We start from the raw sequence: 27,719 nt of genomic DNA, 5'->3' as shown, positions 1-27,719 counted from the left end.
CAGTTTCTGTTATATTTTGGAAGCCTACAAAACTCCTTCTCTAGTCACAAGGTCTCTTTTGCCTCATTCTGCTTAAGGATCATTTTAAACTTAAATCATTACGATGTTATTTTAATCACGGATATTCTACTATATTGATAGAATAATTCTGCTACTGAGAACTGCGAGTGTTGCTTCATACATTTAGGCCACGTTCAAACAGAGCTACCGGGCCAGTAAACATACCTTAAGAGGGACTGACGTTAGCCAATGTGACACCTATCTAGAAGAAGAACAGGATGGAGGATTTGGGAAACTACAGGCCTATCAGCCTGACCTCAGTGCAAGGGAAGGTTATGGAACAGATCATCTTGAGTGTGATCACACAGCATGTGCAGAACAATCAGGGGATCTGGCCCAGTCATCATGGGTTTTGGGAGGGCAGATTCTGATTGACCAACCTGATCTTCTTCTGTGACAAAGTGATCCACTTAGTGCACGAGGGAAAAACTGTGGACCTGGACCTTAGCAAAGCCTTTGCTTCTGTCTCCCACAGTATTCTCCTGGGGAAACTGGCTGCTCATGGCTTGGATTTGTGCAGTTCTCTGGGTAGTAAACTGGATGGATGGCAGAGCCCAGAGAAGGGTGGTGAATGGTGCTACCTTGGCTTGGCAGTTGGTCACTAGTGGTGTTCCTCAGGGCTCAGTATTTGGGCAAGTCCTGAGTAATATATTTATTAATGACCTGGGGGGATTGAGTGCCTCTTTAGCCAGTTTGCAGATGACACCAAGTTGAGTGCGAATGTTGACATGTTGAGGGTAGGAAGGCTCTGCAGAGGGATCTGGATAGGCTGGATCAATGGGCCAAGGCCAAGGATATGAGGTTCAACAAGGCCAAGTGCCAGATTCTTGGGTGATAACAACCCCATGCAGCACTACAGGCTGGGGGCAGAGGGGCTGGAAAGCTGCTCAGCAGAGAAGGCCAACAGCTGGCTGAACATGGGCCAGGATGGCTGAGAAGGCCAACGGCATCCTGGCTTGTGTCAGCAAAGTGTGGCCAGCAGGACCAGGTAGCTGATGGTTCCCCTGTACTCAGCACTGGTAAAGCTGCAACTCGAGTTCTGTGTCCAGCTCTGGGCCCCTCAGCTCAGGAAAACATTGAGGTGCTGCAGCGTGTCCAGAGAAGGGCAACGGAGTAGGTGAAGGGTCTGGAGCACAAATCCTACGAGGAGCAGCTAAGGGAGCTGGGGGTGTTTATCCTGGGGAAAAAGTAGGCTCAGAGGTGACCTTATCGCCCTCTACAACCACCCGAGAAGGGGCTGTAGCGAGGTGTGGGGGGGGTCGGTCTCATCTCCGGGTATCAAGAGATGGCCTCATGCTGCGCAGAGCACGCCTTCACCGGGCAGCGCCGCTGTCCCGCGGGGGGCCGAGGGGTGGGTGAGCTCGAGGGCCGAGCACGGCCCTGGACGCCAACCCCCGACATACCCCAGGCCTCGGCCCCCCGCGGGCCGGGAGCCGGCCCAGCACGCAGACATGGCGGCACCGGAAGGGGCGGAGCAAGCCGGGGGGCGGGGCCAGTGGGCGGGCCAGGACCCCCCGCCGCAGTGCCTGGCCCCGCCCCCCACAGACCCCGCCCCCCGCAGGCCCCGCCCCTCCCGGAGCCGCCGCGGGCTGAGGGGGAGGAGGAGGAGGAAGAGGATGAGGGGGCGCCGCGGCGGCGCTTGTGTTGGTGCTTGTGCTGCTTGTGCTGCAGCCGCGCTCGCCTGAGTGGGCCCCGCGCTCCCTCCCTGCCGGCCTCGCACCGCGCCGCCGCCCCCGGGGGCGGGGGGAGTCGCGGCGAGTGGATGCCCGGCGGGCACCGCCGGGGCACCGACCCGCGGACGCCATGGGCTGCTGCAGCTCCGCCGCGCAGGTGAGCGGCCCGGCCCCCCCCCTTCCCCTGCCCTCCTCCGCACCCCCGCCCCGGGGCCGCCCCTGGCGCTGTCCTGTGGCTGCGCAGCCCCCCGTCCCCCCCGCTCTGTGCCGGCCGTGCATCCCCTCGTACCCCTGCCCGGCTTCCCCGTGGCTGCACCGCCTCGCTGCCCCCCGCCGCCGGCGCCCCGCTCGCCCGTGGCAGCGCATCCCCTGCTACACCTGTAGCGCCGTTCTCCCGTGGCTGCGCGCTCGCTGCATCCCGACCTGTAACAATACTCTCCCATGGCTGGGAACCCTTCGCTTTTCCCTCCCCGACTCACACCCCACCGACAGCTCTGCTCTCCCGTGGCTCTAACCCCCCTCTTTGCTCTCCCCTTGCTCTTTCGTGGCTGGGAACGACCCTCTGCACCCCCTTATTCACCCCCCCCCCCCCCATAGCCTTGATCCTATCGTGCTGCGCACTTCCACCCTCTGCGCGCTGCTCTGTGTGCTGCTTCCCCTGCGGATCAGCATCATCTTGCCCCTTCTTCCCCCAGCCCTGCCACAGCTTTGCAATCTTTACCATACCCTGCTCCCATCCCCTGCCATGGCTGCAGCTGCATACCTCCAGTTCTCACCTGCCACCGTCGTAGTGCCTTGCACCACTGTCCTGGCGTCCTCACCGCCTCCTCCCCTCTGCCATGCCTCAGTACACCTCCCTAGATAGTTCTACGCGCCCTGCCCTTCCCTGCAGCATGTTCTTTGGGGTCCCTACTTGCCGCCCACCCCCCTCCCCCCCAGAGAGAAAGGCAATTTCATGGGAGGAAATCATGCCCAGGGCCTCACTCAAGTCCACTGCCCCTGGAAAGGGAGGCAGTCCTAATCCCAGCCCCCTTCTCCACTCTGTGGCCAGGGTTTCAGGTGCCTCCCTACATCCTTTTCCCTATGTGTGATTGGTTCCACGCATATCTCTTGTTTCCGAGGTCGGTTTTTCCTTCTTCCCCCTCCCCCCTCGCTCTGCTTTGCCCTTACTGACTCCTTTTTTTCCCCCAGAGTGGTTCTGCCAGGCAAGGCACAATTGGGAGCTCCACCCAACGCTCCAGTTTGCGGCTCTGCTTCCCGTTTTAACTTTCCCTTTGAACAACACGGCCAAGGCTGTGCTGTTGTTTTTGCTTGGCTCCTTTCTGAAGGCTGTAGGACGAGCGATCACGACTGATGCCTTGGCTGTGCTTTGCTCGCTTGTAAATGTTAGCTTCCTTTGGCTGTGTCACTTACGGTGGCTGAATCCAGCTTCCAGCAGACTGCTTATGTGGGAAAGTCCGTCTCTGCTGTCCCAGATGACTCATCACAGAGATGAGTTTTTGTAGCTCATCCGTTCAGGCAGACTTTTTTTTTATATAAGGGCTCTGTCCTTCTGATGCAGAACACTGCAGAGAGCTGTCCAGTTGCAATAGGGAACATTCTTTCTGTACAGCAGATTTGCTGCAAAGAGGAAGGCAATCAGCTTTATGGTGCGTGAAGAAATGGTTTGAATTGAGAGAATGAGATGTATGCTAAATGATAGGGGAAGATTTTGAAGTTGTTTGGTCACTGCAGTAGACTGCCAGGGGGTATTGTGGAGTCTGTATTGCTTGAGGTTTGCTAAAAAAAACAAACAACTTTAGATAAACATCTTTCAGGAGTGGCTTAAGGAAAGCTGATACAGACTTGGAGCACTGAGAGTGAAGCTGATATTTTGAAGTAATGTTTTGAAGTCTTTTCCAACCTTATTTTCTGTGATTCCTATCCAAATTGCTTTTCTGAAGTGATTAGTAGGCCCTTTCTAGATCTTCTTTATGAATTTGAATTGCTGTTCACTGTTCTGTTCTTAAATGAAAATGCAGGCTTATTTGTGGGTAACATTAGACTGAAATAGGAAGTGGAAGATCAATTGGTTTACATATCTGGCTTGTTCATGGGTTTCAACTGATTGATTTTGTTTTTCAGTGACACTTGTCTTCCACTGTCATGGTGTGTGATGTTAATAGTGCACTATTGAACTTTTCATTTGCTTTCCTCATGTGTGGCAAGATATGGTACAGTAATTGAGCTTTGTATCCCATATATACAACTGAAATATAAAGAAAGGCTGTTTATTCAACACCCCAACCATAAGCAATGTTGTGTCTCCTCGGGAAATCCAAATCAAGGGCTAGTTGCTGAATATTTTATCAGCAGTTTGTCTGGTATACGGATTGCAGAAACCTTGCAACATACAGTACAGCATTACATTAGATCCTAATGTCTGTTTTATCCTCCCTTTTATCATTAAAAATAAATGTTATGTTCCTCGTCTACCACTGTCTTTGTACTTTCCCCTCTTCCGTTTTTCCTGGGCAGGGGTCCATCAGACATTCCTTCATATTGCCTCACTTACTTTTTGCTTCTCTCTTTGTAGCTGCATGTTGGTCTTTGACATAGTCTCTCCCATTGCTGTGGATTGCTCACCCTCATTCCTTATGACTTTGTTTTTCAAGTTGATTTCTCATTAACTTCATTCTTCAGCTCTGTAGCCTATTTGATTTTCATCTGCTAATCCTCGTTTCTGTTTCTGAGAGAAATGATTACTTCTGTTTTGATTCTGCCAGCCATCTTATCTGAGTACTGCACCTCCAGGTCCCTTTCTCATGACTGCCACCTCCTCTTATTTGTGATAATGCACCTACCTGTGACTGATAGTTGAACAGGGTAGATTTCTTTGTTGTCTTCTTCCTGACTCTAATTTCATATTCAATTATCCATTTTAGCTACTGAATAGGTTTCCCAGTTCCTTTGCTTTGCAGGCTGTCTAAAGCAATGCCTCAGGCCTTTTCCTGTATCTCTTCCCCTGCAGAATCTAAAGATTTCCAGAGAAAAACTGATTAGAATTGACTTGTTTACCTTTGCTCAGCACTATTGATTGCTGCTTACAGAGATGGATTTGCATGTTTGCCTTCTGCTTTTTCTCGTTTTTGACTGCTTAGTCTGACCCCAAAGCCCCATTCATTCAATTTTCCTGTTTTAATTCCAAATTACTGGGTTTTACCTCTTGCTGCCATCTTATTCCCTTCCTAATTTTGGTCTGAGTTACTATTATCAGTCCTTAGCTGACAGTCAGCTCCAGTCTGCTTCCCTTCTTTTCCATACTCCTGAATGGAAGAATGTATGTTTGTCCTGTCTCTTCATACTAAATTAATTCAAATCCATATTCTGTGTTGTGCTGAAATTGTCTTCAGTAACGGTTCTACAGACTTCTTCTTCTGCCCAAGTTGAAAGGATTCACCTTCTTTCTTACCCTCCTTGACCTCTGCTCTTTTCAATACTGTGTGTAATCCTCTGCCACATGGTGTCTTATTTTCCCTGGGCAGTCTATGGTATCACAGAATATTTTGAGTTGGAAGGAACCCACAAGGATCATTGAGTTGAGCTCTTAAATGAATATAGGGATATGCCTGCTGAGGCACTTAGAACGAGTATATTCTTTCCAGTTAATTTCTTGTTTCCATTTTGGTCTTATTCCATGTTTGCACGAAGTTCTTCTACTTCCCCTGGTGTAGTATCTTCTGTGGTCTACCCTTGTTCTTTATCATTGCAACCAGAGTTCCTGTTTGCGTGTTTTTCCTTTTTGGTGTTAAAACAGTGTCATCATCTATTTTTTTCTTTAGGGGTTTGTGCTATTCTACACTTATTTTGTTTCACTAAGCTGTAATTATTTTTGTGCTTGCTGTCTCTTGACTATCACCATCTTGAACCTTGAGCTTGCTGAGAAAATCTTATGCGGTGTCTGCTACATCCTAAAACTTGTCATAAAGCAGTCTGGGTACTCATAATTAATTACCATGACCAGATCCTCCTAACACTTTTTTGAATTGTAGTTTAACCAAAGTGTGCTGACCTATATGACATGAAGACCTGTAAAGGACAAGAGAAAGAAACCCCACCTCTGTGTATCTCCTCTCTGGCACTGCTGTTAGTTACCAGTACCTTAATGTGATTTCAGCCCACTGTCTTCTCTTGGCCATATCTATGTCATGAGATGTGTGTTTTCTCAAGGTGGGTGCTTCTGTCCAGGTGGATCTCTTTCATTGTGGGTCTGCCATGCAACAAAAGTTAAAAAGTTTCTGCTTACTTTTAATAAGGGTTGTTCTGGTTTTGTGGTGATGTTTGGTTGGTTTTTTGTTTTCATTGGGGTTTTTTGTTTGTTTTTGTGGAGTTTTTTGGTGGTGGTTTTTGTTCCTTTTTTGTGGGTTTTTGTTTGTTTTGGTTTGGTTTGGTTTTTTTTGTTTTGTATTTTTGTTTGGTTGGTTTGGGGTTTTTTTTGGTGCATGCTGTTTTGGAAATTATGTTCTCTACCTAATGTACACATCTTTTGAGCAAATGGTGCTGAAGTTCCGAGTTAATAGAACAATTAAGTTTCTATCAGATCTTTAATTTTATTGAAGAAGAAAAATGGAATCTGTGATTCTCTTCTCTTGCGTTTCATTCTTCTCCTTCATCAGTGATATTTTCTGTTATCTCACACATTAATCCATTATAAAATTGGATTTGCAGGAGGTAACTGTTGGAGTTCATCACTCTTGTGTCACCATTACTGTTAGGCTGCACTGTAAATCCATTTGTTCAAAGTAATCTGTAACAGACTTTTTCTAAGCAAGAAAACTTGCACTACAGTGTAACTCAGGTTGCTCTGCTGATCTAGTTATAGCACAGTTCCATAAAGTTTGCATTGTTATATCTGAGCAGACAGACATTAATAGATCATGAAAGGGAATGAGGTATGGGGGGAGGCAGACCTTAAACTGCTTTCTCATGGGACATTTGGGATACATAATCCATTCTCCCTTCCTGCTGTTCTGCAGTTGGAGTGGCTGATTGGAGTTAAAAGGTGTTTATTTTGGCAACATGTTGTAGGGAACAAAGCAACTTATTGAGATCTTTGTGTTGGGATTGGGAGATACTATGTATGTTTATTTATTTTATCCCAATAGCTTTTTACATTAGTGACTTAATCCAAGATATGTGTGAGAGAAGCTTGAAATATTGACAGAAATTGGAGGCATGACTGGAAAAAACAAAGCACATGTTATTCTTGGTGGTTTTAGTGGTGGCCTTGGTTTTTGAAAGACTGTAAGAACTTCCCATTATTAGAGGAGATGAAGACAGATCATCCATTAACTTTCCCCTGAGCATCTGCTATCAAAGGAACACTGAATAAATCTGGAGTTCCTAACTTTCTAAAAAACCTCATTGTTCTGATGAAATATCTCTGCTAACCTGTTATGGACAATACAGATAGCTAATTGTACACTAGTGGTATCTTCAGTTGTCAGAGGTTCTTGCAGTCAAATGAATATAAGGGGCATCAAAACATGCCTGTTTCACTGTGGGCACGGGTATGATCATGGAAGACCAGCTGAAGAACAGTGTCGATGAACAGAAACAGAATGAGTTGTGAATTCTAATTCCAGGAGATAGGAAGCTTGCTTTCAGTTCAGTGTATTAAGAGTAGATGAGGCTTCCATTTGAGCCTCTGGCAAGCAAAAATAGTATGAAGGGCGAAGCGTACAAGCAGGATCCAGAAACGTACTAGTGAGTCAGGTATCTCATGAAGTTGTTGGTGACTTATCTATATTTCTGATCTGTGAGCCCTGTTAGATTCCTGTGAAGCATGAGATGTCCTTTTACAAATGCTGTCACAAGCAACCTGTGCAAATAATTCCTTTCAATCTTAACGTAGAAAGAAATGTTTCAACTACATAGATACTTGTAAGTACTCTTTAAATTCATGTACTAAGGTTTTAGACTACCCTTCAGTTATGTCACTTCTTAAAAGTTGTAAGCAGCAAGTTATTTTCTTTACTTTGTCAGGTATTTCAAAGATCAACTTTTTTATTTTTAAGAGCTTCAGGAAGTGATAGTTTGTATTAAGAACAATAATGGGACCTAGCATCCTTATAAGACTTTTTTTTTATAAAGTGAGAACAGTTTTGGAAAAGATTGATTATCTTACATTGTTAATAGGAAGTGCTAAGTCCAAAGCTCGTGGGGCATCAAGAATACTGTCAGCCATCAGACTTTTAGGCTAATAATAGTGCAGGTATGTTCAGTATCACCCAACTGATGGCTTTTATTTTTCATTATGAAGAGATGGCAATGTTTGTTATGTAGTGAAGTTGTCAACTGTCTTTATGCTGTTTACTCTGAAGGCAAGCTTTGCAATAACTGTGATGCCTCTTTCTCCTGTGGGCTGACTATAATTTTTGTTCCTTTGAACTTAGCTCAGCAGGTTCTTTTGTGAAAATCATAACTTGCAAACCAACTTAACATAAACTGTGTCTTTGATATTTTGTATTTGAATCTTTCTCACTTGGAAAATTGTGTAAATCTTAGGCTTAGCTTCTAAAAAAATAGTTATGCAGTGTTGCCAGGTGACTTCTACCTGCTGATTAAACTGATTGCTAATTTTTACCTCTGTTTGATGAGACCTTTTTGTGTATAAATTTTAGAGAAAGGGTCTGTGTTGGTGAATATATAATAGGGTTCTTTTAGGTCTTCCAACCGCTTTGAAGTTTCACAGACTTTGTAAATAAATGTCAGTTCTTCAACTTCCCTTTTGTTGCTAAGCCCCCCCCTTTTTTTTTTTAGTTTTTAAAAAAAATTTCTAGGTAAGCATTTTCCTAATGTGGAATAAAAGTGTATATTTGTGTGACAACAGCCCCAGAAACATCTATATGTATACTTTAAGAAGAGAGAAGTGTCATCTTCATTTAGAAATTCAGCTTTATAGCCCAAAGATTAGTTTTCAGTGCTTTTACACGATTTCAACACCCCATTGTGCATTGCACTGCAAGAGTAGGAGATGACTGCTTGTATGTCAGAGAGCTGAGGTTCCATGCTGCATTTTTACTTGGTAGTTCCTAGCTGTCACTGTTTAAACCAGTAATGTTGCTAGACTCTGGTGGAGAGTCATGGCGAGCAGAACACGGTGACTTGTGCCTCACAACGTAATATACAATGTGCCTGCTCTTAATTAATGCCGGGTAGTTAAGCTGCTGATTGCAGCAGAAACGAGCACTGGCCTGTTGTGTTTTTGTTTTAAATTGAAACCACTCTTGCTGCTCTCCAGATACTGTTTGACTGAGGAAGAGAATGAATGTTGTATACAGGTCTGCAGAAACAAAACAGGAAACCCCTTTAAGTACTTCGTTCAAGGTCATGATAACCATCTCCTGGGAATGCTTTGACAGACTCCCCCTAGTTTGCTATGAAAGACTGAAAAATTATTGCCTACTTATAAGGGCGTATGCTTATGTAATAAACTAAGGGCTTAACACATTATTTCCCTTTTCATTCTCCTCCCACTCTTTCTTCCTTAAGTCAGAGCTTTCTTAGCGTTGGTTCTTGTTAATCTAATATACTTTCAATGTCCTCAAGCACTGCCCTCGTGTTGCAATCCTGAGTGGTTTGTTTGTTTGTTTGTTTGTTTTCTTATTATGCTAGAATTTTGGACCTGTAAGTCAGGACTTGGTATTTAAGCAGCTGTGATTTTCACTTTGGCAAACCCATTTGAATGTAGGATACATTTTTGAGGAATATGTAGCAAACTGCTGTGAATTCCCCTAGCGAGTGGCAACGTTGTTATTTTTCACAGCAGTGCTGTGCAGGCCATGAGCTCTTGGTGAGCTGCGATGTCTTCGGTCTTGAATTCACGTGAAGAGAGTGCAAAAAAACAGGGGCAGCATTTTCCATGGAGCGTTCTTCATCTGGAATCCACATTTCATGCAGAGACCAGTAATTGGGGACTTCTGCTGTGGTTTTATGTTTGTTTGTTTGTTTGTTTGTTTGTTTGTGTTTTTTTGGGGGGGGTGTTAATATCATGTGATAAAGCTAAGACATTCGGAAGCAAAGTGTGCATTGTAGTTGGGCAATGTTTTACTAGTCCAAAGTTTGAAAATGTTTTATAATTTGGGACTTGCAGGGCATGGAAGGAATAAAATTTGAGATTCTGTGAAACCAGTTGATATACAAGCAGGAAGTTCTAATGTGATTAAGTAACTTGGTATGTGCAAAGTGTCTTCAGAAGTGAAATGTTTTGTGCTTTTGGTTTTGTTTGGTTTTTTGTTTGTTTGTTTTTCTTGTTGTTATTTTGTTTTTGTTTGCATGACTGATTTTTATTAATTATTAAGAACCATGGAAGTACCAAAAATGCATTGAAATTAATATTTTAGTCCCCTGAAAAATATTTCTGTGATATTTATAAAGTGTCCTTATTTATTGCTGCCTTCAAATAAGTACTTAACAATGGGTTATGAAGAAAAGAAACAATAATTAAAGACTTAGAGAGTTAAAAACTGGGCTTTTGTCTGCAGATGGCCTGATTTCTAAACTTCAAAACCTCAGCAGGTGTGCTGATCAGCTCTGTATTTAATCAGCTGTGTTATGCTTCAAGATAAATATTTAAATTGTTGACTGAGGTGGAAGCGTGTAATAAAGGAGTTTTGAAGCAATGTTTAATATGAGTTGACTGTCAAGATGAGTGGAAGATTATATACAACACATGTCATATTCGAGAGTGGAGTCTCCGCATAGGAGTTTGCAGGGTAAACATCTTCATATTGCATCATCAATAATATGATGTCCTATGGGATCTCAGTTTTGTTGACATTGTGTTAAAAACTTATAAATACTGTTTGTGGCGTCTAAGAATGTTCATGAAGTAGCATATGTGGGCACAGTGAATTGGTGGTATTCTTTGTCTCAAGGGAAGCAAAGTATAAACTCATCACCCTTTGGTGGATAACTTTAAAGCAGTATTATACCATCAGAAAACTTTTCCTAGCAGGACCTTTGAGTTTCATACCTAAAAAGAGCAGATGCATCTTTTCAGTGGTCAGGGCATTGGAGGACAAGTGATGAATGTGGAGTCATTAGGAAAATAGGGATGTGGGTGCCTATATGTAAAGTACTGTTATATGGCTCTTAGTCTGAAGTGTCACTGGTGTCTGCCATGCAGTAAATTGAAAAATACAGGTTTTTGTAGTGAGGTCAAAGCAGGAATTAAAAAAAAAAAAAAAAAGGAAAAAAACCCCAGGATGTTAGACTCCACTGTGATTTGTGTGTCCTGTTATGCAGTCCATTTTGGAATTGCCCACATGTGTTTGGGCTTCTTTCTAGAGATGACTGCCACCTCAGCTGTGACAGTATTACAGTGACAACCTCTCTTGTGCCTGGAAGTGGGAGACATTGCTTCACTTTTGTAAGTCTGGGGCAACTCGAGCCCCTGTCTCCGAGGAGAATTCAATCATTAGCAGCCTCTTTGGGGTAGGAGCAGTAATACTGTTCTTCCGCAGAGGTAGATCCAGGCCTAGGCTACACTAACCATTCTTTTGGTGTGCTTATGGAGATATTTTTATTGATACAATGTAGTTCATTCTTCCAGGGAACTGGTATAGTTCAGTGGAGTAAAAGTTTGTGTTTGCTGGTGTGTGTTCCTGCTCTAGTAATGGAGGTGTAATAGTAATTTGCCGCGTAATAAATCAGTTTTATTGCAAACCTGAGAGATCATCTGAACTCATGATAATAAGTGCTGTAAACTGCTGTTGGGTACCTTATCTGAATGCCTGTAAGTCACACACAGGAAGTCTGTGCATAGTGGTGAACATTTTTAACTGAGTCAACTGTGCACAGTGTTCTTAGACTTCATGGTGAAGTAAACTGGGGGTTTTCTGTAAAAATGTGACATGTTTGGTCAAGTCATGAGCTGATTATAGTTTTGGTGCTTCAAGAGTTTGTTCTGGACACTTAAAACAGTGCGTTCACCACATGAAAATTTTACAAAGAGAACTACTTTACAGTCTTCAAAATAACAGAAGATCATAGAATAATCATGGACTTAATGCTCTTTAGAGCTGACAAACATAGACCTTCATATTAGCATTGTCAGGGACTCTAGACTCTGTTTACTTCTGAGGATGTTAGAAAATGTCCATGTCTTTTCTCTCCCTCTCAATATGAATTCCTTTGTGCAGTGTATCTAACAGGTTTAATAGCTAATGCTTTTGTTTGAAAATGTGAAACAACTTGCTAGATTTTAATTTTATATTCTGACATTTTACACACTTGTTTAGATCAGTCAGTACCTACTAAGTTGGCTGTAGATGCAGAGAAATGCTCATGAAGTAGTTACTAATTTGTGTTTATAGTGAGACATACTTTAGTCTACATCTATAATTGGTATCATGTATGTTTTGACCACTTTGTAGTGGTCAGATGCAGCCTACAAGTCATCTTATTCACTGCAGTTTGACATTTGTAATGATGGAAGAGGAATGGATAACTTCATTTGGTGTCTGGAACACGCTCCCCAAGGAAGTGGTCACAGCACCAAGCCTGTCTGGCTTCAAGAAGCATTTTGACAACACTCTCAGGCACGTGGTGTGATTCTTGGAGTGCCCTGTGGAGGGCCAGGAGTTGGAGTCTGTGGTCGTGGTGGGTCCCTTCCAACTCAGCAGATTTTATGATTCTGTGTCAAAATGGCTTCTGCTTTGGACTAGAGGGCATATCTTTGTTTTAGGCATCAGGTTGGAGAGTTCTGAAAACATCCTAAACTGTTAATGCTTGGGGTCAGGACTCATTTCCTCTTTCTCTTTAGGCTCTAGGATTAAGATCTGTTCAGAGGTGGAAGAAGTTTCATTAGGACAATATAGAGTTGCTGCTAGTTGTTATTTTAAACAGCTGAATAGTGTAGAAAAGTGTTCCATATCTTGTGCAGAAAAATGCCATGTTCTCTGTTAAACCTGGAGAAGTACATTCTTGTGTTGGAAACAGTTTGGTAAACTACTAAGTTGTGACTTCTCTTATTGATAGGTGGAATGCTTACTGATAAAGGTCAGTACTGTTCTTTAGCTTGTAAAGATATATAAAATGAGTAAAGAATAATTTCCTACTCATTGGGAAACACTAATAAATGTTTCAAGAACTGTGTGTGTTTTTCTTTTTCTTTTTATTTTCTTTTTTTTTCAGTGTGGGTATGTTTCAACAGCACGTGAAGATGCAGTTTTAAACATAGCTTGCAGGACAACTTCTGAACTGGATGACTTCTTGCTCATCATCCTTTTAACCTGGCTTGCCCATTTTCTGGGGAGTCATGCCCTTACGTGTCCTTTTGTGGCACGCGCAGTATCGCAGATGGACCCTCCGACTTTGAAGGGTCAAACCTGCAATGTACGTGTAAAATTTATGTATTATGTACTCACTCTGCTATTGGAATAAACTGAACGTTACTTATCAGTTGAGTCTTGGCACTTTATCAGCATCAGTCTGCATCCTAGGAAAGGTGGAGGCTGGAGGACTCTGTGCAGCTTCTGCAAAAGATCCTGGACAGGATGAAAATCCTTTTTTGCCTCTAAGGGCTGTTTATTAATGCTGTGTGCACACTGAGACTGTTTGTCTCCCATGTAGATAGATAGGTACTACACAATAATTTCTGAGTTCTTGATTTAAATAAACAAACAGCAGTTATTTCTATTTACTCTCCTATATTGAAGTACAGCTGTATGAACTCTAAGTCCAGATGTAACATCAAGGTGATAAAAAAAGAGGGTGTAGTTAGATTAATGTGGTTCTTAGAATGGGGGGTTATAACAAATTATCCTAACTTTGAACATTGGTAGTAATATCCCTGAAGATTTTTAGAAGTACGACAAAAAATATCTTTTCACTTAAAGAAACATGAAATATTTACAACCCAAAATTTTCAGTATCTTCTTATCATTACTGAAACTTATTAGAAATTGTAGAAGTGAATATTCCAAATTTTTTTTCAGTCACTCTGTAAAAAAAACCCTGAAATTAATTAACGCTATGTGAAAACTTAACTTATATAATTACTTGTAGTGATTTAAACTACTTTTTTTACCAGTATCTTTAGCACAGATTGCACAATCTGTGTAATGGTACACAGTTACAATTTTCCTTCAGAAAATTAATGGTTCTTCCCCCACACCCCAAACTAATAATTTTGAAAATTATTGATTCAGCTGAGCTACCTTGGCAGTGACAGCTAATTCAGCAGTGATGATGCAAAGATCCTGTTACGTTCCTTTAAGCTTAATATAAGACTGAGGTCAAACTATTGCTGCTGAGGAAGGGTCTCTTAACAAAAACTCAGTTACTCTTAAATATCAGAAAACCTGAATGAGAAGAAAGAAAAAAAAATACCAGGAATTGTCTCCACTGCATGAAGAACTATGATCAGAACTTTCTCTTTGTTAGATATCAGAGGATCTCATTATACTAGTCAGAAGGACCAAAGGAAGTCAATCCCAGCTAGTTCCATGGCTTTTAAAACTGTCAGTTTGGTTATTAGCTGGGTTCTGTGCTTAAAAACTTAATAAACTATATTCCACTTAAAAGAATGGTCACAGGCAAACACTGTTTTGAGGAACAAATGGGAGTTCAGGTATTTGTGCACACCAGCGTTTGACAGCCTAATACAACTGTTCCATGAAAGGAAGATGCGTTTTAAACTTCATTAAATTTTGTAAATTATAGCAGGGAGGAAGTCTTTCAATGATTGTGCGGTTGGTGTCGTGATTGAGATATTAAAAAATTGGAAGGTGGATGTAGTATAGAATGGAAACTAAGGACCTGAACTGATTACAAAATCAGTGTGCATTGTTGAGGAGAGAGTAGGCAATGAATTTTTTTTTTTTCCCCCAAGCTTTAAGGAAAGGTCAAAAAATGAATGAATATAAATGGTGAAAGCAGTGGTGAAGTTTGCATACACAGGTTCTATGTCTGGCAGTCCTGTAAACCCACCAGTTGAATAAACAGAAGTTTCAGAAATCCCAAGTGGTGTGAAAAGTTACACCCTTAAAGGATGGTATGAGCTGCTAAGGGGAGGATGGGTCAAATGCTGAAGTGCTTGAATATCCTGATCTGAAAAACCTTTGTAAATCGAGGCCTGATTGTTTAGATGGATGAATCAAAATGCCATACCTTGCATTCAGTGTTCAGTAGAAAGAAAGTGGCCATTTCTATGTGTGGAAAATAAGAAAACTTATTCTCAGTTCCTGCAAATGGAAAAGTGGATGCTTTGCAGCATCTTCATTTTGTGTTAGAACCAGGTTGAAAGAAAAAAGAAAACTAAACCAAAGCAATTTGTTGCTTCTTAAGAGAGAATGTCAAAATTATTTGTGTGCATCTCTGTCAAAAAAAAAAATTCAACTTTTCTGTCTTATTTTCTCCTATTTTGACTGGAACTGATTTAAACCAAATGCTGAAGTAGAAGAATATTGGGTCGCTGTTTTTCATCTGCATGTAAGGTTTTTTGTAGTATTACTTATGAACAGGGGTGATGAACCATTTGTCCTGGACCATTTGTGGACCTTCCAGGAGTACAGAGCACATGCACTTGAGAACCTCGTCTTTAGCCAGAATGGCACAGCTCATGTAGCTGTCATGGTACTCCCAAAATATAACACCACTTGGCTTTGCTGCCTGTGGCCATTGCTTTAAATTTTGTCTTCTCTGGACTTTTGACTCGTGAATCTTTCTGTAGGGTTTTGATTGGATATTCTTCATCCTAGGTCTCTTAAGAGAATTGGTTTGGGCCGAAAAATGTGAAGGCTGTATTTGTTTGTTCTGGTTTGGTTTTGGTTTTTTTTGTCCTCAACTAACTGAATGAAGCTGTGACTTTATTATTACAACCTGGATGTTCATATGCAAATTGGAATAGTCCTGTACTGTCCAGCTCCTAGTTTATGCTCACTAGCTTAACTGAAGCCTAGAGTATAGCCTCTTCCTGCAACTTCTTTTCATCCAGTGGTTGTTACTCATGCTAGTTACTCACTGGGTTGCCCTTAATTCAGCCCACCTGCCTCACTAGTACCTTCATTTTCTTCTTCTCGAAACATGTCATCTGATCACCGAGACTTTTTCTCTCTGCTGCTTTAATCATGGTGTTGCAACATCCTCAGTTGATGGCAAATTCCATCTTTATCCTTACCTTATTCACATCTTTGCTACTTACACACTGCTTGATTATCCGTTTATATAGTGCTGCAGATGTCATTTAATAGGCTTCTTGCTTCAGTCACATCACTCCCAAAGTTTACACTGCATGAGGCATTTTGCGTTTAAAATAAACTGTAGCTCCTTGTTTCTGTAGTCCCCTGGTGACATGCTGTGTTTTCACACTTCCTTGTGCTCTTATGTGTGTTACACTCTGGTTAGGGCAGGCGAGCGTTGTATGGCACCGTAAATGTACTGCTGTTGCAGTTAACAGTGCAAGTGGCAACCACCGGTTTTGGCTACACTAGTTTTGGAAAAAGAAATCTGGAGGAGGGGTTTCTATATTTTTTTGGACCGACGGGAAATGCAACGAATAGCAAGAAAATAATCTCTTTCTATTTTGCGTTTGCATGCAAGTACTTGCTGTCTTGAGACTGCGTAGCTCTGAATTCAGCTAGAAAAGCCAGAGGCTAGTCTGCTGGCATTCTTCCTATTTCATCTTCTGCAAGAGAAAAACCCAACTGTAGGCATCCAGCTTTCTATGTGTGGAATATTAAGACGTGATTGTAAAACTGCTGCACCAAGGGGTTCTGATTTGGTTTTGGGTTTGCTAAGTCTTGTGAAAAATGGACGGACGTAAACTTCTGAACACACTCATTTGGGTTCTTAAGTAAGTAACTCATAAAATCACCACAGAAAAGCTGTTATGGTCAGGAAAATTGTTGCCAACCTGCAAGTTTGTCTTGGAGAGAAAGACTCTTTTGCAGGCTTCCCACTTTTCACTGATAATGCTCCTGATTCTCTGTGCTTTCATGTCAGTACAGATTGACCTGATCTTTGTTAATGGCAAGAATATTCTTAGGGAGCATAGCATAAATTATGAAAGCCCTGTTTGAAGAGAAAACTTTAAATGAATCAAATAATTTCAAAAAAATTCTTTTTTTCTTCTCTAGGTTATTTATCTTTCATGCATAAGCAAATACTGTAGGCTCTTAATCCATCTGGAAGAAAGGCTAAAATCAGTAGAAGTGCTGAATTAGGGTTTCAGGCAAAGCATGTCTGCTGACATGATATGGTACTTCAGTTATCGCAGAGACAAAGCATAGTTTGCAGACTGCAGAACAAACAGCATTTGTTAAACCTTATGTTGGCCATAGATTAACAATTAGTGTTGCCAAAGCATGAATATCACAGTCTGAGTAAATGCCTGAGGGTGTAGAGTGGACAGGAAGCAGTCAGTAGAGAGACATAGATACCAAAGTCAAAGACAAGAATAAAGGACTGTGAAGCTAAGAAAGAAGATTCAGTAGGAATCCAGAATACAAGGAAGTGACTGAGAAGAAAATAGCAGATAGATAATGGCAGCTAGCTCAGCTAGCTTGGGTTGTAGCAAGGACTGGAGAGAAGAAAGATTAGACAGGCTACTGAAGATGGGTGTTGTTTTAAAACGTGTTTAATTTCATACGTTTTTACTATGCTAGGTGGTTAAATTGAAAGTTAGTAAGTATCTAGTGCCTTTTGAGTTGCCTCCAAGACTATTCTTTGTTTAAAATACCTTCCTGCCTTTTTTTTTGTTGTTGTTTGGTTGTTTGGTTTGTTTGTTTATTTTTACTTTTTTTTAGTTATGTTTTGTAGCACAATAAGGGCTAGGGACTCAGAATTAATTTCCCTATGTAACCTTCTGACTATGTGCTATGTCATGGCATTTCAGGTTTCTTTTTAACATATAAATTGCAGTCCACTTAGTAAATAAAATGGATTACTTATGGTAACTGTTACTTATGGTAAATGTGACTAGTCAGACAACCTAAATCCTTGCCAGAGCTATTCCAGAGGCTTTAAAAAATCCTATTAAAAGATTTTGTTTGCAGGTGGTACAGAGAGGATAAAAAAAAACCCAACAAAACAAACAAAACACAGTCTGCAGAACATTCTATTGCTCCCTCCTTTGCCAAGGGCAGTTTACTTTTAAGACCACAGCTATAGGTGAAATTTGTCTCTGCTGTTTGTAAATAAAAGTAAATTTCTGAAGAATCTGGAGTTCTTGGAGGGAATTTAGGAACAGGAAGCATGAAGCCTTATGTATTTTCTGCAATTATCATTATGCTAATTATAACAACATAAATGTCACAATCATGTTGTAAATGTTAAGTTTGAATCGTGTGTTAGTGCTAAGTGTAAACTGCCAGGATCAGAAGACAGTTTTTTTGAATGGGGGTAGTAGGGTGCATATTATGACCTTTTAGCACCTTTCACTACTGATTGTTGAGTAAAATCTAAAGAAACTGGACTGTTCAGAGCTCATAGTAACTTTGCATAGTTTGAATTAAAATTTTATTAATCATATCTGTAAGTGGAACTTCCTTAATAAAATATTGCAAAAGTAGCATGGAATTCCCTAATGCAAAGTCAGACGACTTAGAAAACTGTGTGTTTTTGAAGCATGATGCATGCAGAATTTAATTTGTATTTACACAGTTTGTAGCTTTCTAATAGTAGTATTTGAAAAGTGTTTGCTTTGTGCTTGCGTAATAACAAAAGCCAAAGTCATGAATATGAAAAAATGACCTTGCTTATATTATGTACATTGCACACTATTGCTTTTTTTGATTAAAAATCTGCAAAATACATAGTAGAGATAAAAGCTGTTGATATTTCATCCAGCCATTTTGGTTTAATTGAGTACTGATGTTCGCTACCTTGTTAGCAAAATCCTGAAGATGCTTCAGAGTCTTGAGAGAAAAAAAAAATCTGAATAGGTTGCCCCCTTTGCTCTGTCCCTAGAGAGAACTGTTTTGTATTCTCGCTGTATCAATCTCCTTTTCTTCCTCAAGGATTAAAAATGTGTGCATTTTTGGGGTCTCAGGAGTAATATCTGAAGACTTAGTATTTGGGAGCCAACTGAAAAAGCTCATCTATAATCAATGTTTTTGTTGTAATAAACAAATTCTGATATGCTTAGATTTGTGCTACAGCTAATGCTTATTTTTTTCCTGGAACCTTTTTGCCTAGATGACTCTTTTTAACAGACTTTAATTATCTTAGCAATGTATGCACACTTGAGAACTTTTACCTCACGAGCAGCAAACTATTTGAATTGCTTACAACTGCCTCTTTATACTTTGCAGTAGAGCCTCCATCTTTGAGTATTTCAACCTTTAAGTGCACAACTTTCCTTCCTGGCACCATCGCAATATAGGCTAGGGATTTCTTCACTGAGATGTTAAGCTCAGCTGCTTTGTGGCAGGTAGAGAACTGTTCCTTAAAGAGCAATTTATTGCCTCCTTTCTACATGCACTGTAATTGCTAAACCTGCCAATAGTGTTTGAAAACTTAGGGGCTTTTGGAAAGCTTAACATTTTATCCTTCTTGGAAATCAGATTACTGAAAGGTAGCTGGGGAAGACTGAAATAAAGAGATATTGTCAATTTCATGCCATTAATTTCTGTTTTATATTAATAAAAAGTCAAGTGAAAATAACCTAGTTTGTGGATAAATATTTGTAAATTCCTGGATAAATTACCTGTTTTCTGGATAAATAATATTTGTTGATCTAGCTTCCCGTGGAAGCACTTCTTTTGAAGTCTTACATGAGCCTTACTCTTTAAATCTTTTGACCAAGCTGCTTCAGCTACCTCAGAGCTTAAGGATGGCTCCTGTGGTATGTTAATACCCCGTAGAATAATTTTCTGCCTTTTTCTATTGTGAGCAGACAATTAAAGTGTTGTTAACCTCATCTCTCTCTTCTCACACAAGAGCTCCAAGCGAGAGTGGAAGCCTCTGGAGGACCACAGCTGCACAGATGTACCATGGCTGCTCTTATTCATCCTCTTCTGCATAGGAATGGTGAGTAAAACTCAGATAATTCTGTAAATGTTATATAGTTAAAGAGTTTGCATTCAGAAGAAAGGAATTTTCAAACCCTTCAGTAACTTCATCACTGGGAAAAGTCAGGGTATATTTGCATGAGAACCACTGGCTGTAGAACAGAAACGGGTAGTATGTCCTTGGTAGGGATCCATAATTTATTGTTTGTGCCAATTCTTTCTTCAGCTTCTCTTCCCCTCCAGTTTCTTTGGTAAGTGATTTACACCATGAAGATGTATCACTTGAGTCATGTTTCTTATGGGGATGGATGTCCCAGAAGTGATAGCTTTGAATCTGGTGAACAGTTCTATGAATGACAGTAAACTTTTTGTGAGAAACAAAGATCCTGAATATCAAAGAGTTGACTGCTTTTTGGGGGGTTGGTTTGTTTGGGTTTTTTGGTTTGTTTGGTTTTTGTTGCCTTTTTTTTCTTGGATGCTTAGTAGAAGCAGCTACTGTTAACAGCCATATTACTAGTGGTAAAATCTTTCTTTCAAAGTTATACCAGCTCTGTCCTGTGTGATGAAGCCATCACCTTTCTCAGGTCAGCCTCACAACCCTCTAGACTTGATGTTAAAAAAACAGACCTCCAAGAGCTGCAGATTAGTGAAAACTAGCAATACACTTCTTTTCATCTTGTTTTGCTTCATGCCATTCTTCTTAAACAGAGAATGTCTGTTTCTGTCTTGTACTGCTATGTTACAAGCAGTAGTCCTTAGGGGTTTGGGACTTAGATGCTGTCAGCTTTCTTTTCTACTGTCCCTTGGTCTCTGGTGTTTGGAATAATTCCACTGAAAAATTTATTCTACTTTCCCCAGGGTGTTTGTCAACGGCTGTGCTTCAAATGCAAAAATTAAAACGATTATTTAAAATCATATGAATTACAGTGTCACTGTAATGTGGCTATCTTAAAATTGCAAAAAGCACAGTACTTCCTGAAACAAGTAGCTCTCTCTTTTGTGTTTGATTTTTTCCTGGCTTTATTGAGGTTCCCTGATTATTCATGCATACTTACCTGTTCCCCCAATAATAATTAGGTCTGCTATGCATGAGTGTCCCAAATTTTCCTGTCTAAGCAATATGATATACAGAGCAATTATCCTATTGGGTCACATACCTTGTTAGTTACTGTTCTAGGGGACTTCATTTGAAGGGTCAGGTGCTATGACAAGCCTGGAGGACATCACTGCACACTTGTGAATTAGCTTTGATAGATTTGCCTGTGTGTAAGGACAAAAATTCTTGAACCAGCCAAGAACCTGAGGACTATTGTATGTAAAATGCACGCTAGTATGTCCTTTACAGAATAGTAGGGGAATCTGAGAAATTAAAAGTGAGTGCTGGAAATTAGCTTGAATTATTATGACTAGTGAGCCTTTTGATCACTTTGCCCTTGTTTTCAGTTTGAATATTAGGTCTATAAGTGCATTAGTGCATTAGCAAGGGAAACATAATGATTGGATTGTTGTCTGGAATTGATAGCCTATCCATTAGAGAAGGTCACTCTACTGTATCTTCACACCTTTGAAACCACACATTTTCACTGTTCTGTGCTGAGTTCATTACCTGTTGTCATCATCTCATCTGATCCTGCCACTGCCATCTGTTGCTTCACGCATTTGTCTCAGCTGCTCAAATCTTAGCTTGTCTCACATGTGAAAACAAGTTCACTGATGGTAGTGGAGTGGGCTGATGGTTCATTTCTACCTGTCAGTGGTGGTGTTAATGATGCTTTTGCACCAGTCTCCTGTTTGCACAATCACCATCTTGATCTTGGTTTTGCTTGAGAATTGTGTCTGAAAGTTCACAGCAAGACCTGCCTACGTGTCGGTATTTTCCACAGTACACTGTCTGAGCCATCTTGCTCTGTGTCTGTTTCTTTCCTGCATTTGAATCGAGCATATGGAACCATAGTAGCCTCGATCTGGTCACTTGTTTTAGGAGCACTTCCTTAAAAGAAACTTGTGTTAGATAGGCCTCTTCATTCTAGCTCATCTTTGAAAGCAAGTAATTTGAAGGAAAGAAAAAAGTCTGAAAGCAAGAAAATCTGGACTGTGTGGAATTCTCTAAGATGCATAGTTATCCTTGACAGCTCCAGCTCTGCTTGTAGCTAGCTCTCCTTCACTGCCTGCTCTTTGTCTCCCTTCTGCTTCGTGCACAATTCACTGACAAAATGACTAACAAAAAAACCACCTACAAGAGTCTTAACTATGCTTGTATAATACCCAGTGTTGGATATCTCAATCCTCTTTTAGGTTACATTCAGTTTTATCGTTGCACAACATCTCTCTGTGATGGTCCTTGTCTTTCCTTTTTCAGGCCGAAAGAATTTTTAGACAACTTCTACTTAGAAACAAGTTAATAAAACTGACTTCTCCCAGCTGTCAAACAAAATATTGCTAAACTGTGGATTGTTTTTTTTTTTTTTCTCCTCCAGGGTTTTATTTGTGGCTATTCAATAGCTACAGGAGCAGCTGCAAGACTGCTTTCAGGATATGACAGTTATGGAAATATTTGTGGACAGAAAAATGTCAAGGTGGAGGGAATAGTCAACAGTGGTCTGGACCTTACACACAAGAAGTAAGTATGTAATTCAGTTGCTGCATTCTGTAAACCAGGAAAGGCAAAACCTTTCTTCCTTTGAGAGTGGTTTTCAATAAAATGGGAAAAGGGATATGCTAACTCATTCCCGCTTATCATTTGGCACTTTTCTCACCTAGAGGACAACAATCTCTTGTAACAACCAGCAACAGTACTTGGAGATGTGCAATATGAATATAGCTAAAGACATTGAGGAATTACCTTTTCTTGGTATCCACTTCATGTAGGATATTGTATTAGGCCACTGAAGAGTCTAGTTTGTTAGAGTTTTAGGTGTGACAAGTATTTTCAGATTTAGGAGCTGACCTTCAATATTAATTTAGAAAGGTTTGCTTTTGATGTTCTATGCTCAGTTTCTGCTGCTAGGTGTAGGGGGAGGTGAGATATATCTAACACATTAAACTGTAAGCAGAATGTGCGTAAGTGACTTGTGGAGAAAATGCACAAAACTTGTAAGAGGCTCACAGCTCTTATTAAGCAGTGTCATGTTAAAACCCTTACTTACAGTTCAGGTATTTCCCATCTGTTTCCCAAAAACATCCCACTGCAGTAGCAGTACTGGAGAAGTAACAAAAATTCTGGACTTACAGGTTTAAAACATCTCTTGAGGTTTGCCTGCCAGTCAGTGCCCAGAGCACATCTGTACAACTTGGGTGACTTAAGAGAGTAAACTGTTTAGCCTGACCATTGAACAGTGGCATTAACAGACCAAAAAAAAAAAAAAAAAAAGATGTTTCTTTCGCTGTTTGATTCCTTCAAAGAATTAAAAAGTTATTAATTTCTAAATATAATAACCTTTTGCTTCCCACTTTCAGAGTAACAGAAAATCAATGATTTCCATAAATTATTTTGGAGGTTTGCTTTTCTAAGATCTGCTTATTTGGAGTTGCTATACAAAAAACTTCTAAATACTTGATTTAAGATTTAATGTGGCTGGGTAATTGGTGGTTACCAGAAGGACTTGAGATAAATAAAATGGCCTGAAATATTGTACAGATTTCTTCTGTCAAAAAACCCCCCACTTCTTAATTTAATCCCATCTTCCAGGGGGGTTGAAAGGCTTAAAATTCATGAAGCATAGTTTTCCTGTTTTTTTACATAAACATTTTAATGGTTTCCAAATCTGTGTATATTCAATACAAAATTGTCATTCTGGCATTCTGAGATAAAATGCAAATTTTAAAATCGTAATTTTAAACTTACTTTAAGAAAGAAATGGTATCTGAGTTCGTGTGAAGGTAGGGAAATTTAGACACCTTATTGAAATGTAATAATTACTATTGTAATAGACTGCTACATGTGCCAGAAATCACACCATCATGTGGAGAAACATCTACCACTGCTTAGTGATTTCCTCTTGTGAAGGCAAGCTCAAAAGACAGCAAATAAAATGAGAGACTATTTTTAACACAGTTAATAGATAGACTGTTGTTTATTAAGAAGTCTTAATGAGGTTCAGAAGGATTATGTTTTTGTAACAAAGATGTTGTGGCTTGAGGCATGACCTAAGCAAATTAACAGATACACTTATAAGGAATATCATCATCTCTATTTGCCTGAGAGTAAGAGAAAACCTTCTACCAAGGCAGACTGTTCACATGAAGAGCCTGGTACAGTCCAGGGTAGTGAGTTTTGGAAGAGATTGGTTCTTATATAAGCGAGCAATCCTTCATTCTCTCACACCCTATAGTTTCTTCTGAAAAATTGCCAAGCAAATTTAAACAGCTATCTGCTTTGCATCTGTCTCTAGCAGATGGAGTTTCTCCAGCGTCTGAGGTACAGTTCATGGGAGTATTTCATGCTATTTTTATAAAAGTACTTTTCAGACAGCCTGTAAAAATAAGCTTTTCTTCCTGCCTGTACATTTCAGTTTGTGTAGAGAAAGAGGACTTTTAGGATCCACAAATGCGGTTCTGGAAACATGAAGTTATTTCATTTTGCTGGCAGGGTAATTCTGTTTTCGTTTCCCAATCCAAAGGCAGAAAAGCTAAATCATCTGTAAAAATAACATTTTCTTCTTTGTACGTGACAGCAACCCATAGGCACTGTCATGTGGAAATGAAATGAATGTGGCCTGTGTGGATATGGAAATCTGGGTGGTAAGGGTGAAGAGGACAGTCCTCACAGGGATATGATTTGCTCTCTGTACGTCAGATATGCTGAAACCACTGAGATGAAATCTTGGGAAGGAGGGTTCTACAATTTGGTCTCATCAACAAAGAGTGGATCAGGCATCTTTTTATTTTTACCACAGAAACAACAGTACACTTTAATAGTCTAGAGTCAGACATGGCAGTGAATTCTAATTAAATCTATCTGCTTCAAGTAAGCTCCTTGCTTTACAAATTCTGGTAGTTATAAGGGGGTTAAAAAAAAAGATGTTTTATTTGCAAATATATAATGACCATGGCAGACAAATGTAAGTCCCTGAAATTCTAGTTCAGTCTGATTTTTGATCACCAATACTGCTTGGACAGAACTCAGTTTTTGCTGTTTAGTCCAGTATAAGGAGATGTGCATATGCTGCTATAGAGAATATAGCATTCCACCTTAACAAATGCCCTTGACCCCAGAAAATGGGGTTTAGGTAAGGGGAAAACCCAGGGAGAGTTTGCAAGCAAGCATGCAGAGAATTTGGTTGAGTGAAACTGCATGTGCCCTACAGTTAAAGACATTTTTGACACTAGGCTCTCATCTTCATTCGACAGATTTATTGGCACAGATCAATTATGATATTTGGTAGCTTGATCTATATGCCTTGAAAAAGGGAACCTGAACAAAGAACAACCTGGGTAATTATTCCCTTTCAATCCAAACTCCCCATCCCTCACATGACAGTCTGTACCAATGGCAGTGTTCTGTAGTCCACATTGTAATGTGGTTGTTACGGTTCGTATACCATGCTCTATGAGCTGTGCACTCTAGCTGTTAATTTTTAGGCAATATTTAGGATGCTAGCTTTGTTTGTTCTAAGTATTGTTGATGTTCAGATTATTAGCTCCAGGTTTCACCTTCTCTACAGCTACCTGAAAGGAAGTTGTGGAAAGGGGGGGATCAATCTCTTCTCCCATGTAGCAGTTGAGAGGAAGTTTAGATTGGACATTATGAAAAATTTCTCTGTCAAAAAGGGTTATCAAGCCCAGGGAAGTGATTGAGTCACCGTCCCTGGAGGTATTTAAAAGACGTGTTGATGTGGTGCTTAGGGACACGGTTTAGTCGTGGACTTGGCAGTGTTGGGTTTACAGCTGGAGTAGATGGCCTGAATGGTCTTTTCCAACCTAAAAGATTCTATCATTCTAAATCTTTTAGTTTAAAGCTGTTCCCCCTTGTCCTGTCACTATTTGTCTGTGTGAAAAGTCACTTTCCCTCTTTTTCATAAGCCCCCTTTGAGTACTGGAACGCTGCTGTAAGGCCTTCCCACAGCCTTCTCTTCTCCAGACCGAACAGCTCCAACTCTCTTAGCCTGTCTTCATATGCTCCAGCCCTCTCATCATTTTTGTGGACCTTCTTTGTGCTCATTGTAATGGATCCATGTCTTTCCTGTACTGGGGGGTCCCAGAGCTGGGTGCAGTGTGCTGGGTGGGGGACCCACAAGAACAGAGCAGAAGGGGAAAATTCATCCCCCTTGCCCTGCTGGTCATGCTTCTTTTTACAAAGCCCAGGGTACAGTTGGGTTTCTGGGCTGCAGGTGTACATTGCAGGGTCATGTCCAATTTTTCATGCACCAGTACCCCCAAGTCCTTCTCTGCAGAGCTGATACTACATAAAGATGCATAAAGACACTTAATGTTGTAATTCTGCCATACTGATTTTCATATAGCAAACGTATTTTCATTTGCAGTGTTGAAGCATCTCTAACAGTATGATTGCCTTGTTTACTTCAGTCTTTGTGTTGCTGATATAAGTTGATTCTGTTATCAACAAATTAGTCTATTGTTGATTGTAAATAACTGAAATTGCAGCACAAAGCATGTAAGTACATTCTTCTAGGAAGAAACAAAACCTGGTCTGTGATGACACAGTATGGAATTTTCTGCAGTAAAATCACTTATTTTCTATAAGTAAGCTTTATAAACAAAAATAAAATTAACCTTTTGTTCTGTAATGCTGGTGCCTGGCATTTTGATTCTTGTTTTAACTGCTAGAAATTTTAAAAAAAATCTTACTTCCTAGACTACAGATTGAAGACTACGGATTTGATAGCTTGGAATTTTCTGTGCAACTCCCTTACTTCTGTCAGAACTGCCTCTGCCACTGCAGTGCAGTGTTTGAATTACATGTGTCTATTTAAGTGTATGCCAGCACAGCACACTTGTGTCAAAACTGCATGTGACGCTGTAGTTGAGTTGTATTTCTAAACTTCCAGGCTTAAGTTAAAACAGTAGTATTTTACAAAATATTCCAGCAATTAAAATTACAACTTGGCCCTGAAATTTAAATTACTGTGGAAGTGGGCTGAGTTCTGTCTTGTCAGTGGCAACATTCCTCATCTGGTTTCCGTAGGTAATATGTGTTAAGGGACATTCAAAGAAGCCTTCCGTCCAGGAACTGGAGTCCAGCCCTATATATCCTGGTGTCTGCCTAGGCTGAGGGATGGGGATGGACTGACACGTATGGGACACTCATGCAGCTGGTTACACAGACTGGTACTGACAAAGTGCTGCCTTCAACAGCGGGACTCACAAACAGAAGCACAGACAGCCACGTCCTCTCCTCCTCATGGGCTCACAGAGACAGAAGGTCACTAGTGCAGGCACACATATGACACTTTCTAGGTTCACAAGCTCACATACATTTGTGGAGCCCTCAAGTACCAGCACAGCACCTCTGCTCACCTGGCACCCCTGCCCCGTATCCGTCTCTTGAGTTCCTCCTGCTCAGCAGCTGATCCAGCTTGGTGCTAACTAGCAAGCACTCAGACACTTGTCCCACAGGCACCCTGTGCTCTCAGTTCTCTCAAAGACCAGTGCAGACCCTCTGCCTACCTGGCACCTCTGCCTGGACCCAGAGCCTCCTATGCACCATCTGATGAAGTCTGGAGTTTGCTGGGGAGTTACAACAGGAGTTGAACTCAATTATCCTTGTGGGTTCATTCCAACTCAGGATTTTCTGTGATTCTGTAACATGTGTACACCTGCTTTGGCTCAGCCCCTGTCAACAACCAGCACCATGTGGGCTGTGACCACTTGTGCTCAGTCCTTCACCTCTGTAGCTGCATTTTTTTGTGGATGCACATTGTTCCCACCCCAGCAGCCCATTGCCAAGACCCCTCTCTGCCCCAGTCACTGGCACTGAGACCCCACTCACTTCTGTAGCTGGCACCACAGGCCTGGGGCCTGTAAACCCCTG

The 27,719-nt window shown here is 40.9% G+C and overlaps 1 protein-coding gene across 5 annotated transcripts in view; it reads left to right on the top strand.

Moving 5' to 3' along the window:
• The first annotated feature begins 1,608 nt into the window (after positions 1–1,608).
• Positions 1,609–27,719, top strand: part of SLC44A1 (solute carrier family 44 member 1) — a 74,567-nt gene continuing 48,456 nt past the window's right edge. For 2 of the 5 annotated variants that reach the window (XR_007902773.1, XM_051777423.1), the window contains exons 1-3: positions 1,610–1,890; positions 19,659–19,748; positions 22,207–22,349. Coding sequence is in view for 4 of the 5 variants with exons in the window: in XM_051777423.1 (XP_051633383.1) it covers positions 1,864–1,890; positions 19,659–19,748; positions 22,207–22,349 (260 nt within the window). In the remaining variant the exon portion in view is untranslated. Of the gene's footprint in view, positions 1,891–19,658; positions 19,749–22,206; positions 22,350–27,719 lie in introns of all 5 variants that reach the window. The other 3 variants (XM_051777424.1, XM_051777425.1, XM_051777422.1) reach the window with 2 other exon arrangements.

The sequence above is a fragment of the Manacus candei genome, unplaced genomic scaffold (assembly GCF_025592945.1).
Source record: "Manacus candei isolate 608988 ecotype Guabito, Panama unplaced genomic scaffold, ASM2559294v1 h1tg000010l, whole genome shotgun sequence".
NCBI classification, from domain to species: domain Eukaryota; kingdom Metazoa; phylum Chordata; class Aves; order Passeriformes; family Pipridae; genus Manacus; species Manacus candei.
The sequence above is the reverse complement of the archived record's forward strand: the minus strand, read 5'-3'. Positions and strand labels throughout refer to the sequence as shown.